General features: G+C 42.7%; 1 protein-coding gene across 1 annotated transcript in view; it reads left to right on the top strand.

Moving 5' to 3' along the window:
- The first annotated feature begins 3,252 nt into the window (after positions 1–3,252).
- Positions 3,253–14,464, top strand: part of PRPL11 (plastid ribosomal protein l11) — a 32,047-nt gene continuing 20,835 nt past the window's right edge. The window contains exons 1-2 of the mRNA XM_086523032.1: positions 3,253–3,521; positions 3,809–3,981. Coding sequence (XP_086379158.1) covers positions 3,323–3,521; positions 3,809–3,981 — 372 coding nt within the window. The 5' untranslated portion in view covers positions 3,253–3,322. The remainder of the gene's footprint in view (positions 3,522–3,808; positions 3,982–14,464) is intronic.

Here is a 14,464-nt window from a genome sequence, read left to right as displayed (position 1 = left end):
TAAGGATGGGATAGGCATTGATCCTTTTAAAGCTCATGGTAATGAAGAACATTGTAGAATAGAAAACCATTAAGGATGTTCAAAAAATTCTAAAATCGTAATTTTTTTTCAAGAAGATTCATTCCAATTGTGGCAACAATCACCAAGTTGTTATATGGATTGTTGAAAAAGAAAACATTTTTTAAGTGGGGATAACAACATCAGTAGGCATTTGACCAATTGAAGTTATGAGTTATTGAGGTCCTGCTATTACAACACCCAAATTTGGAAAACCCTTATATTATAGATTGATGCATCAATGGGTGTAGTACTATTGCAAGAGAATGATAAAGAGTAATGGCAATCAATATGTTTTATTAGTCCAAGTCTCACAATATCTGGAAGAAATTATTCAAATGTAGATAAGAATTACCAGCTATTTTGTGGTTTTTGCAAAATTTACATGCCTATGTACTTGGCTCAAATTTGATAGTAGAAAGAGACCAACAATGACAATGATAAAGAAGCAACATCCTCCATGTCGATTGTTGGGGTGATTATTAGTTTACATTCATGTATGTTGTAGGAAAGAAAAATATGCTTGTTGATTCTTTGTCATGGAGGGAAATACAAGCAACTCAAGCACTAACTTTTCAAATAGATGTTGTGAAGCTAGCACAGTCACAATCTAACAATCCAGAGATCCAAAACATTGTAAGTCAAATTTAAAAAGGAACCGAGGTTGAGGCATTACATTGTTATGGATGGTATACTATATTTTGTTGCAAATCAAAAGAACTTGTAGCTACGAATCCCAAATAAACTCCAAAAAGATATAATCAATCACTTTGATTTTTGTCCATTGTATGGGCATTTGGGATTTCATTGATGCCTATCACTTGTGCGGCAGAGTTTTTATTGGCCAAAGACGAGGAAAGCAGTTCATGATGTGATAAGCCAATGCGAATTGTGCTTGTTGATAATGAAAAAATCAAAGTGAAAGCTACAAGGGTTGTTGGAGCCTATAAAGATTGGAAACCCATTTGAGTTAGTGGCATGGGACACGTATGGCCCTTTACCTACTTTTGCAATAGACAACATGTATATTGTGGTCTCCATGGATTATCTTACAAAATTGTGCGAGGAAAGGGATCTTCTCAAAGTATGAGTAAGTTTAATAGCAAAGTTTTTAATTGATGAAATCATTATTTGACATGGATGTCCAAGATCTATCTCGTCAGACTAAGGGGACAAATTCAAATCTAAACTAATAAAGGTAGTAACTAAATGTTTGGGAGTCAAGAAAAAATTTGCTTCACCACCTTATCCACAAATAAATGGTCTTAGCCAACACCAGGGATTCACTAATAATACTAGGGGGAGTCACCTGTGTGCACCAGAATTTCCTTTTTGATCGCTATTATGGAACCCTCAGTAAAATCTCTCTTTTTTGCCTCCTCCCCACCCCCACCACCTGCCCCAAATTGTACACTCACATGATATCATAAGATAACCCTTAGTTTTCAATACCCCAAGTTGTAAACGCTTGAATAAAAACATTTAACAGAGCTCAAAGCCTTTGTTGACCCTTTACATAGCAATTGGGATAAGATGTTACCATATGTTTTACTTGCTTACAGATGTACAATATAGGACTCCAGTAGAATCAATCCCTTTCGTGCCTTGTATGGGCAAGAACCTATTTCCCCCCCATATTAATTTTTTGAAGGTAGAGAAAAAAAAAAACAATGCTAATCAATGGGATGCACATCTACAACCTTTTTAGCCCATGCTTCGTCGAGCAATTCAAAACAACATTTTCAAGGTGCAGGAACAATATAAACGACATTATTATGATGGTAGAGTTCATGCCAAATATCAAAAAAAGTTTATTTGTAGGAGATGACTTGGAGGCTTTGATTCACAAGTGGGTTGGGACGTATACTATTGAGGAGGAAATTTGACAATGTGCTTACAAAAACTTCACGGGAAAAATCAATCGAGAACAATAGCACACGTGTCTAGAATATGGCCTTTTGAGAAAAAAGAAGTATTGTTCGAGTCTTCTTCATGTGAAAGGAGTTAGTCATGTGAAGACAAGGGAGTTATTCATGTGCAATAAAGGTAGTCTATATATTCCAAGCCCTCAAATTTTGGAGCACAACTTGCATTTGCAAGCTATGGCTTATAGTAGCAAAGCAGTGCTTGAAGTCATACTGCTCTAAGATGAATCTTAAGGACTACATTCCAATATCACGAAGAACTTGGGAGGAATTCCAATCCACGAATGCTATTTGGGAAGAGTTCAAAGCTTAGGCAAAGAGGAAGCGTGCATGGTATCAATAGGAAATGGCAGCTTGCCTTCACCCTCACAATTGATTAGATTATAGGTGCAGTGGAAATCTCCCAAAATCCATTACAAGGGGAGGTGAAAGGTGCAGGGTCTGTGGGCATTTGGGAAGAGTTCAAAGCTTAGGAAAAGAGGAAGCGTGCGTGGTATCAATAGGAAATGGCAGCTTGCCTTCACCCTTACAGTTGATTGGATTATAGGTATAATGGAAATCTCCCAAATCCATTACAAGGGGAGGTGAAAGGTGCGGGGTCTGTGGGCATTTGTGGCCAAATAGAGAATGATCATACTTATCTCCTTGATTCTAAATAAGATGGCATCTCTTCTCGCTTGCTCTCACTTCCTCTCTCTTCTTCTCTCGCTATCTCCCTATTTCTTTGTGCTATGTCATTTATTTAAGCTACTATTTCTTAGAAACACTTTAATTCACAATCAAGGTTGCAATAAGAGGCTTTCCATAGCAAACTAGATTCTACATCTCTCTTTGAGGTCTCTTGTTTTCTAAGGGGGGGTTCAAACTGCCCACCCATGAGCAAGTTATAGGGGTGTATAAATGGCTTGGCAAAACATGGTTCGTTGGAAATATAATGTAGGTGTTCCGGACCCATCTTTCCCATGAGTGGCCTCACCACCCCGAGGCATGCACCTTCCATGTGCTTTTTAGCCAAAAAATCTTGCCTACAAGTGGGACGAGTGCGAGCAGTGTTAACGGGCCCTAAAACACTTTAATCGACAATTAAGGTTGTAGGAAGAGGCTTCCCATAGCAAACTAGCTTCTTACATCTCTCTTTGATGTTAACGGGCCCTGCAACACTTTAATTGACAATTAAGGTTGTAGGAAGAGGCTTTCCATAGCAAACTAGATTCTATCTCTCTTTGAGGTCTCGTGGGACTCTTATTCGTCTCTTTCGTTCAGATGTAAAAAACATTCTCCATCCCTCCACATATCCACACATGTAGGAACGGGAGAGCGTTTATCCAGAAAGAGCAGCGATGGCAGCCTCCTTGCTCTGCCCCCGCTTGCCTACCGCGGCCAACAGCACCAGTTGCACCACAGACCTCTCCTCCCGCCTCGCATTCTCGCCTTCCTCGCTTGCTCTTCGACTTCCCTCTCGCCCACACTCGCAGCAGCATGGCATCTGGAAAGTGGTGGCCATGGCTCCTCCGAAGCCTTCAGGAAAGGCCAAGAAGGGTTAGTTTTTGTTTCCTGTTACTCAAACCATCCTCCTAACAAGCTAAGGGTGTTACATGCTTGCTGAAGAGGACATTGCATGAATGAATAAACGTTCTTCCCTTTGCGAGCTTACTTATGGCTTTTTCAGCAACATAGGATGCATACTATCAGCAGTCTCTATTCATGGACAGTGCACATGTGAAATAACTCACGTTGTGTCAAAATATCGTTCTTTCTGTAGGAAACATTGTTTCAATGGATATAGCTGATGATAAAATCGTGTCTTGGGGTTTTTCTTGAGACAGTGGTGGCTGTTGTCAAGCTCGCTCTGGAAGCTGGTAAAGCCACCCCTGCTCCGCCAGTCGGGCCTGCTCTTGGTTCAAAGGGTGTGAATATCATGGCATTCTGCAAGGAGTACAATGCAAAGACCGCTGACAAAGCAGGCTATGTCATACCAGTTGAAATTACAGTTTTTGATGTGAGTGTTAAAAGTTTTGCATGGCTACCTGTCACTTGATAGTTCTAATGATGGTGCTGTGGAGTAATAGTTTATCTTGTTATGTGTGTTAGAATGTCCTTTGATAAACAACAATGCAAAGCAGGTACAAACATAATATGTTTGTGCAGTAGTCTGCAAGCTTGGAGAGCATTTCAGGGTAACCATGTTTTCCAATACAACCTGACTATTGCTATTGGTTAGTGTCACACCCTTGGCAACAGTCCAATACCCATATGAACTTTGTTGGCAAATCTTATTCCCTTAATTCGCTCTGGGCATGGTCCATTGTTTTGTTCTCAATTGTAGTTGCATGGACATGTAAGAATCTTAGTCCAGACTCCAGGGTACACAACTCTTAAAAATAGAGGTGTAACAAGAGGCTTGGAGCAAGCTATGTAATGCAATGCCCTTTGTAAATACCTCTTTCTTTTCACTGTCATGGTTGCATGCCAGATAACATTGTCGGCATTCATTTGCCAATCCGTTGAAAAGGTTGGAAGGGGAGAGATTTTGATTGGTTATCCGCTAACCCGAGTATAGCTTTGACCACTCTCCTCGATCATCATTAATTCCAGCATCATCTCAGATACCACTTGCTCAAGTTCCCTCTAATTCCCTCCCCTTTGATTGCCCTACTTCCTGGTTATCCTACCGTGAGTGACCACTCGTGAATCCCTACAGTTGCCTGAAAGCCTCCCTATAAAAACTCCTTAAACTATATAAACCAAAACTGTATTTTAACCCTAGCATGGGTGCTATCAAAAAGCATTTCGGCTTTTGCTTTCAAATTCCGTATCAGAACACTTCTTGATGACACGGCATCTTGGACTCTGGACAACACGAACTAGCTTCACCCATGGATGTACTTGCTTATTGTCTCATCATTGTCTCCATTTGAGCACCATGTGAAGTGACGCAAGCCCATGAAACTCCCACCACTCCTCCTCTTTGTTTGTGCACGCCATTCGTGAGCTATTTTGTTTCCTTTTTCACATTACCATGCTTGATTTTTATGTTGGGCGGCCATTTAGTGGCCTAACATAAAAGCCCAAGTTTTTAGAGGCCTCAAACTCTTCATGAAAGGATGCTCCAAACACTAGTATTTTCTTGGGCGCACAACCTTGGACGACACAAGTTCCACCATGGCCTCCTAGTTGGTATGAGCTTATTGGATGGAATGGTAGCTCACATGTAGCCACCTTTCTAGGAATGTCTAGCAATCTAGCCAGCTCGCTTCCTGTTGCCCTCAAAGTATGCTCGGCAATGTATCTCTTTGATTCTCACAAACTTGCTTGTAATTTTCGTGTGACACAAGACCTTAATCCCTTTCATGCATTGGATACTGTTCGCATACTTGTAGAAAGTCCTCATTCGTAGATTCGTGTAAAAAAGGCACTTCATGGCAAGCATCCTTATTGGCATCTTCACATAGACTAGAAATATCATCCATACCATAGACCATGTGTGAATAGGTTTCTTGCCCTTCTATTCTATCCTTAGATGTCACTACAATCTATATAGCACCCATAAATACTTCTTCATCCTCACTTGGAGAATCTTGAAGCTTCATAGCTTCATCTTGAAGACCCCAAACCTCACATAAAGAAAAGAATCTAAATTAATCGTCCTTGCAAGCATAGTTTCGACTATGTCCTTATCACTAGCCAACAATAACTTGTCATCTTGCAGAAGACGTGCATCTAGAACAACTTCAAACTTTGTCATCTTCTTGCCATGCTCTAGAACAACTTCAAACTTTGCTTCATCCCGTTTTTGAAAACTTGTCATCTGCAACAGTCCTTGAATCTTTTTATCTTGTATAGAATCTCCATCTCTAGAAACATACTTATTTATCTTGAGATCTAGATAATTAAAACCTTCTTTTATGATAGCTTTTACAAAGTCATCCCAATCTTTGAATCCCTTCAAAGAGCTTTGGAATCACTAGTTGTTTAAAACCGTAATTATCGGGTCTTCTAAAACCCCTAGAAGCTTCACCTTCACTTTGTAATACCTGTAATCAACTCGCACAATGTGCCAATTGAAAACAAAAGAACTGGAACAGACTTTAGCACTTCGATGCAATTGAAGAGAGAGAGAGAGAGAGAGAGAGAGAGAGAGAGAGAGAGAGAGAGAGAGAGAGAGAGAGAGAGAGAGAGAGAGAGAGAGAGAGAGAGAGAGAGAGAGAGAGATTACACACAAAAGACACGGAGTTGCGGAGTTCCTCACCTAGCTGCTTTGGTGCCAAAGTCCTAGTGCCCTTTTCGGTATTTCTTTTATATTGATCTTCAAAAGGTACATTGACAGGGAGAGACGCTTTGCAACTCTGCAACTGCAAGTATGCTAGAGCTCACTCTCAAGGCTCATATTTTACAACGCCCCAGGCCTACAAGCATCAAATACTAAAAAATTGGTGTCAAAAACAACCTTTGCAATTTCTGGGCCAATTGTCATGCTAGCACCTATAGAACATGGCACTATCTGTAGATTTGTACAATAGCCACATCATCAATTTGTAATGTGGTTGCAACATCACTTTAGTGACATACTCCCCCTTAAAGGAAGAGTAATCATCTGCTATTACACCTGCAAAATTGCTGGTACACCTGCAAAATTCAATCCGATTCTTTACTTCCTTCATGCTTACATGCCAATGACCATTATCACTAGACAACACATTTTTGAGCATGGATTACACCATATAGTTTCACAATCAGATTTCTATCCAATCATTTCATCTAGTCATCACAGCGAGATCACATTGATATCTCACGGGTGCCTTGATGCACTAAGATCACAATTGATCACTAGATTCATCTTTTCACAAAATGGTATGCAAAATGATGTGGATTCTCATGTGCAGTCACAAAAGACAGACATCCAAATACAGCCAAACGCTTCCTAGATCGTAGTGTGTCGTTCAAAGGGTTCCATTTACGACTAAATGATGCCCAAACCGCAACCTGCCTTGTCACGTGCGCACTTCACTTGCGCTATGTGGACATGTTCTGCCACAATCTAGCAGATTCAGTAGCTAAGGACTGAGCTTGGCACCTTTGTGAGTCTCTAGTAGGACGTGCATGTCCAGGCCAGCCAATAGATTGCATACTCTCTCTTGCACAGAACAAAACTACATTTTTACCGCGTGAACCACATCTTATTTTGGACACTTAATTATTAAGTGACTTTTAGCCAATTAATGAAATTGTGGGGCTGCCTTGAGCCTACTTGACCCAACCTTTTAGCATCTATAAAGGAAGGCATCCTTGGTGCTTGTAGAGGCAGAGAACCCGGGGACTTGGTAGTGCACCAGACCGTGCCGCATGACCAGCCAACGGCCCAACGTTTTCTCAGATGCATGACCAACGTTTTCAGCTTTGGAGCGTTAGCAGATTTCAGCCCTAGCCTTGTCGTGGTTGCAGGCCCCTTACCACCGGCCTCGCTTGCAATCAACCGTAGACCCGCCGTCGTCGTCGTCGACACAGTACAAGTAGTACTCAGCATTAGTAGCATTAGTACCCATTAGCATTAGCATCTCAGCATTTAGACATTGTATCAACATTGTGCAAGAATAAAGTACTTGCTCTGGCAGCAGAGCAAGGGGGCCCTTGAGGGTTTGGGACCCGACATTCGGTGTCGTCTCCTCTCTCTCTCTCTCGTGTCTCTTTTTCATTCAGTTCAGTTCAGTTTTTTCAAGTGAAGTAAAGTGTCTCTTGTGTTTGTGCGGAGTACTAGTTCCGAGCTAAATCCGTAAACACTTCCGTTGCACTTGACATACCCCGCCTAGAGGTTCCATGTATAACTAAATGATTTGGGTTCCATTTGCAACTAAACAATGCCCAATAGCCTACCTCGTCCTAGGGTTCCAAGCACAACTAAACACTCGTTTAAATAATTTTCAAATAGTATTCTCAAGCAGTATTCGTATCTCATTAAAAATCTAAAACAAGTGGTTCCTCTCGTTGCATAAGAGTGGATCTTTGTAAATATATCTTGCTCCATCTCGCTACGTGTTGTATCAAACAAATAATAAGAGCATCTTAAACATAAAATTGACACATTTTGCAAAAACTATAAATTGTTGTTGCAAACCTTGATTTTTTTCAAAATTATCGGTTTGCATCAATGTGTAGGGTTTGTCGAGAGGATCAACATTGACTTTTGTCGCATATTCGTTGAAGAGATTTTTAGAGGTCTTCGCAACACAAAAGTGTCAAGAAGTATGGTTTTAGAGCTTTTTAGGGTAAACATGAACTCCTGTTTCTTCATATTCTCGTTATGTTGTTTCTTCAACTTTATAACTTCCCATAGGTTGGCGTAGGACGGGTTTTCTTATCAGAACGGTAAACGACTGACGCTTTGATACCACTGTAAGTGACAGGGCGCTACATGCCAACTGGAAAGAATAGAATTGGAATAGACTTTAGCACTTCAACACAATTGAAAACTGAGAGAGAGATTCCACACAATAGACACGTAGTGATGGAGTTCCACTATTAGATGCTTTGGCCCCAAAACCGTACCTTCGCTTTTGGTACTTATTCTATATCGATCTTCAGAAGGTAGAACTCTCAGTGAGAGACGCTTTGCAACTCTGCAACCGCAAGTCTGCCAAAGGTATTCCCCAAGGCTCGTATTTAAGACCCTATGCCTAAAAGCATTAGATACAATAAAGCTGGCATAAAAAACAGTCTCTCCAATTTCTAGGCCAACTGCCATGTCAGCACCCATAAAACGCGGTGTAGTTTGCGGGTCTGTACAGTAGCCACGCCACCAGTCTGTAACGTGGTTGCCACATCAATACCATAGTTACCAGGGAATGGACCGTTGCAATTGCCGGGAATGTCTCGGAATGGATGGGCGTTCCGACAGGCCAGATAAAACCGGAACGAGCAGGGTGGAACAAGTTGGAACAAAACGGAACGGCAGCAACGGTAGAAAAAAACGGCAGCCTCCAGGGCCCAATGGTCATAAGCGGGCAGCCCCCATGGCCAACGGTTGTTTTTTGGCATGGACAGCCTTATAAATTGCTCCCTCTTTCCCCCATTTGTAAGGTGCAGGGGATGTGAGTGTTGAACTTTGGTCAAGACGAGTGCTCCGAACTGTACTCAAGGGTTCCTTTTACTTACAGAAGGGAGAGCCTTCCGTTCTTTTAGTGAGAAGAGTGCAAATGATCACAAACAAAGTGGATAAACATTGTGAATGAAGCTTGTAAATCTCTGTCTGACCATGTGACTATGGATGAAAAGCCGATGAAAAATTCAACTTACTTTCAAAGAGTGCGTGCCAAAAATTGGACGTGAACTTAACATCTTTATTTGAAACAATTGATTTTGGCAAACCACAAAGGGGGTACCAATGCTTGATGAACAACCGTGCTACATCTTGTGCGGTGACTATGGCCTTACAAGGAATCAACATGCAAAACTTGCTGAAACGATCAACAATTGTCAAACATTGAGTGTTCCTTGAATGCAAACTAGGTAGAAGGTTAGTCACAAAATCCATGGAAATATCTTGAAAAGGTTCATCGAGAATAGGCAGCGGAAGCAAGAGGTCTTGCTGTTTACCCCGAGGAGCTTTTACTTTTTGACAAATAGTGCACTGTGTGACATAACGAAACACATCTTTTCGCATTTTAGGCCAATAAAAGAATCTTTCTATTTTTTCTAACGTGGTGTTCATTCCCCTGTGCGTACCCGTGAGAGAGTCATTTGCATCATGCAATATGGTTGTCATGAAAGAGGATAACACACATAGACGTTGACGAAAATACAACAACCCATCACGAATGAGATAGTTGCTTGGCCCTTGGGAAGCAAGAGCCTGCAACCATTGCTTACCAAACTCGGAATCCGCATACTGGTTCTTCATGTTGTTGAAAGACACATCCTGAAGAGAAACTGTGGATCTTGAATGGAGAGCCAACAGGGTTAGCTTTTTCAGGCACATATTCAATCAAACCTCCAAATTGCTCAAAAAATTGCGACCATCGTGCTTGGCGATCCCTCCTTTGTGCACTAGGCATAGACTGGAGCCACTTGAGGGCTTGGTGATTTGTGCGAACTGTAAACTCTCTACCATAAAGAAAATGCTTCCAATGCTTAAGAGAGTGAATGACAGACAAAAGTTTTTTATCATAAACTGAATAGTTCCTTTCTGTACTATTGAGCTTCCGACTAAGAAAAGCTACTGGACGACCATGCTGCTGAGGCACAATGCCTATGGCGATATTGCTCGCATCCGTCCATATCTCGAAGGGGTCATTTCAAGGGGCAAGGATAAGACACGGCGCTTTTGTCACCGCAACCTTTAGAGCTGCGAAAGCCTCAATGGTTGCCTCGGGTAAATCCACGCGCTGTCGGCGAGTCTTTATCCCTTTCAAAACATCTGTCATAGGTGCGGCAATGCGTGCAAAATTCTCTATGTGCGAACTATATGCTTGACATAGACCAAGAAAAGAACGCACATCATATGCAGTTTTGGGCAAATTGAAATTACGTACCTGTTTCACCTTCGAGGGGTCTAGCTTGATGCCTTCTGCAGAAATGATATAACCCAAATAAGTAACTTCAGTGAGAAAAAACTCAGGTTTCTTAGTTGCAATGTACAAGTGACACTCATCCAAACGGGTCAATAACCTTTCTACATCCTTTTCATGTTGTTCCCACGATGCAAAAAAAATGAGAACATCATTAAGAAAGATGAACACATATACACCAACCATATCGCCAAAACGGTCTACCATGAGATGGTTAAATGTACCCACGGCACCTGTCAATCCAAAAGGCATAACCACATACTTCCATTGCCCTCGCTCTGTGCGAAAAGCGGTCTTGAAGCTGTCGCCTTTGAATACCCTTACCTGGTGGTATCCACTTTTGAGATCGACCTTGCTGAAGACCTTTGCCCCATTGAGTCTATCAAGGATATACTCAATGCGAGGCATCGAAAACTCGTTCTTGACGGTGATCTTGTTCAATGCCCTGTAATCAACACATAAACGAGACGAACCATCCTTCTTGCGGACAAACAAAATAGGACCAACAAAAAGACTTACACTAGGACATATGAATTCTCTAGCCACCAACTCCGTGAGTTGTCGCTCTAACTCTTCTTCTTGTGTTTTGTTTAAATGGTAGGGAGCCTTACTGACAGTCTGTGCCCCCTCCGTAAGCTCGATAGCTGTCTGGAGCCTGAATGCTCTGGGTAATTGAAGAGACATAGATGAATGCCGCTTGTGCTGCTTGTCGTAATTCACGCTTTACCTGCACATGAGAAATGAGAGTGTCACGTGACACATCCAATCCTATGTGTCCGTGGACAAGCTACAGCATGACCAAGGTTCAGTTCAGTCAAGTCAGTCTAGAATAGGAAGTGATCTGGCACTTTTGTGAGTGTGTTCGCAGATCGTGCATGATCAGTCACGTAGAGTAGATACATATCCTCCGGTTGCACACAACATGATCATCAATATTCCCATGAGAATCCATCAGGGGAATTTTTCAGTGCATTAGACCTATTTTTCCTATTTTTGACATTTTTCACTTATTTATTAAGTGACTTTTGTTGGGAACTAGGTAGGGCAATTTTGCTTATGAAATATATAAGGAAACCAGAGTTAGCACTTTTTGGCAGAAGAGGCAACAGGAGCATTGCTCAGCAGGCCAATTCTCAAGCAAGAACAAGGACCCTTCAACCTAGCGTTTTCAGCAGAGGACTCCAGCGTTTTCTTGACCCAGCAGCCTGGCGTTTTTCAGCACTAACTCCAGTGCTTAGCACCCCCTTACCTTGGCGATTCTGCAGCAGCAACACTCAGCCTATGACCAGCGTTTTTGCATAGCGAAACGAGCCCATGGACCGGCGTTTTTGCACAGCCACAGCCATACCAGCGGTTTCAGCAAGGCATTTTCAGCAAGCAAGTGACAAGCAGAGCAGCGTTTTGCAGCAGTTAAAAGGACAGCCAACCAGCGTTTTCCAAACAACAGCAAGACAACGTTTTTTTGGACAGCCATTCGTCGACGGAGAAGGCCTGTAGTCAGCGTTTTTCATGAGCATTTAAGTCAACGATTCAAGCACTCAGTTTTCAGCATTAGCCTCGTCCTTGTCATCCACACCGTTGACATCGACATCACATCATTTAGACTCATTCTATCAGATTGTGCAATCAATAGTAGACCATTCTCGCCATCGAGAGTGGGGCCCGTGGAGGAGGGTTTGACAACTTCCCAATGTCGTATTCTCTTCTCTCACTATCTCTCAGTCTCATGCACCTTCACGCACAGTGTCCATTCACTTTGTTTGTGTCCATTGCACTCTCTCATTAAAGAACGGAAGGCTCTCCCTTCCCTAAGTAAAAGGAACCTTGAGCACAGTTCGGAGCACTCATCTGGAGAAAAGTTCAACATTCACTTCCGTTGCACCTTACATTGGTATCAGAGCTTTGGCAGTGTTCTGTATCACTCAAGGAAAGAACCACAAGAACCACATAATTTTTTTTTTTCTTGTTGAGGTCACACGTAACCCAAGTCCTCTTGGGCGTGTCAATTTCTAATCGTGTTTTTGAAAAGTGACAGGAAACCCAAGAAAGAAGGGCTTGTCGAGCCTCCCCTTGGGCCTCTTTTCACTGATTGAGAGCGGACCGTGCACTTAGCGGCCAGCCAATCGACGTGAGGTGGGGAAAAGCAACCTTGGTGTGAGCGCAAGGCTGCCAAGGGGTGCGCCCGCGGAAAAGAGAAGAGCTCGAGTGAAGAGAAGATCCTTCTCTCACAGATTGCATGTCACGTGCACATCTAACCCTATGTGCATGTGGACAAGCTACTTCATGACAAGGGTTCACTTAGCTTAGCTTAGGAAGTGTTCTGGCACTTTTGTGAGTTTGTTCGCAGACCATGCATGCCCAGGCACTTAGAGTAGATGCATATCCTTTGGTTGCACACAACATGATCATCAGCATTACCATTTGAATCGATAAGGAGCATTTTACAATGCAGAAAACCTATTTCCCTATTTTTGACATTTTCACTTATTATTTTAAGCGACTTTTGTTGGAAACTGGGTAGGGCAAATTCCGTAAGTTTGTATATATAGAAACCTAGCGCTAGCACTTTCTGGCACAATAAGTAGCAAGAGCACTCGCTCAACATGCAACTTCTCAGCAGAATCCCCGTATGCCCTAGCGTTTTGGCTTTAGAGCAGAAAGCTAGCGTTTTTGGACCAGATCAGCCAACGTTTTTGCTCTTGTAGATCCTTGGCGACAATAGACCAAGCAGAAGCCCCAGCATTAGCAGATTCTCCACAGCAAGACCAATTTCAGCCCTAGCGTTTTTGCATCTGCAGGACACCTCAACGTTTTTACAGATTATCGCGACAGATTCAGCCCTAGGACCAGCGTTTTCAGTTTTCAGTTTTCAGTCTTTAGACACAGCAGAACAAGTCCCAAACCTTGCAGATCTCACCTCCCGCAGCAGATCCTCGCCGCACGGTCAGATCCCGCAAAGTTTAGAGATTCAGCCCGGAAAACGCAGATTTCAGCATCTGCGTTTTCAGGTGCGTCGTCGCATCGTCGCCATTGACATCGTCTCCGTTATAGAGTCAAATTCAGCAGATAAAGATTTGCAAATTTCAGCCCTTAGCATTTCCAGATTTCAGCCGTCTCGTCGTCGTCCTCATCGTCGTTGACATCTCGACAAGTCCAAGCATTGTAGAGATTGTGCAATCAATAGTAGACCGCTCTCGCCATAGAGAGTGGGGCCTTCGGAGGAGGGTTTGACAACTTTCTCTGTGTCGTATTCTTCTCTCTCTATCTCTCAGTCTCAGCACCTTCATTCACTGTGTTCACCACTTTGTTTGTGTCCATTTCACTCTCACTAAAGGAACGGAAGGCTCTCCCTTCCGTAAGTAAAAGAAACCCTTGAGCACAGTTCGGAGCACTCATCTTGAGCAAAGTTCAACATTCACTTCCGCTGCACCTTACAATATCAGAGCTTTGGCAGTGTTCTATATCACTCTAGGAAAGAACCACATAATTTTTTTTTGCTTGTTGCGGTCGCACGTAACGCAAGTCCTCTTGGGCGTGTCGATTCCTAATCGTGTTTTTGAAGAGTGATAGGAAGGGCCTCTTTTCACTCATGAAGAGCGGACCGTGCACTTAGCGGCCGGCCAATTGACGTGAGGTGGGAAAAAGCAACCTTGGTGTGAGCACAAGGCCGCCAAGGGGTGCGCCCGCAGGGAAGAGTATAGCTCGGGTAAGAGAAGATCCTTCTCTAACATAGATTACAAGCTAAAGAAGAACCTCAAGACCCTCAAGAACCTCAAGACTCAAGAACCTCAAGAACTCAAGACCCCCAAGAACCCACGAACCCAAGACCCACAAGCACCCTAGTTCCTCGTGAACTTAAGAACCCAAGACTTTAGTGTATGCTCATTACCCGAAGCGGAATGGATACTTCGCATGGAGGTG

This window comes from Adiantum capillus-veneris, chromosome 11 (assembly GCF_014529385.1).
Source record: "Adiantum capillus-veneris isolate H3 chromosome 11, ASM1452938v2, whole genome shotgun sequence".
In the NCBI taxonomy this organism is placed as follows: domain Eukaryota; kingdom Viridiplantae; phylum Streptophyta; class Polypodiopsida; order Polypodiales; family Pteridaceae; genus Adiantum; species Adiantum capillus-veneris.
The sequence above is the reverse complement of the archived record's forward strand: the minus strand, read 5'-3'. Positions and strand labels throughout refer to the sequence as shown.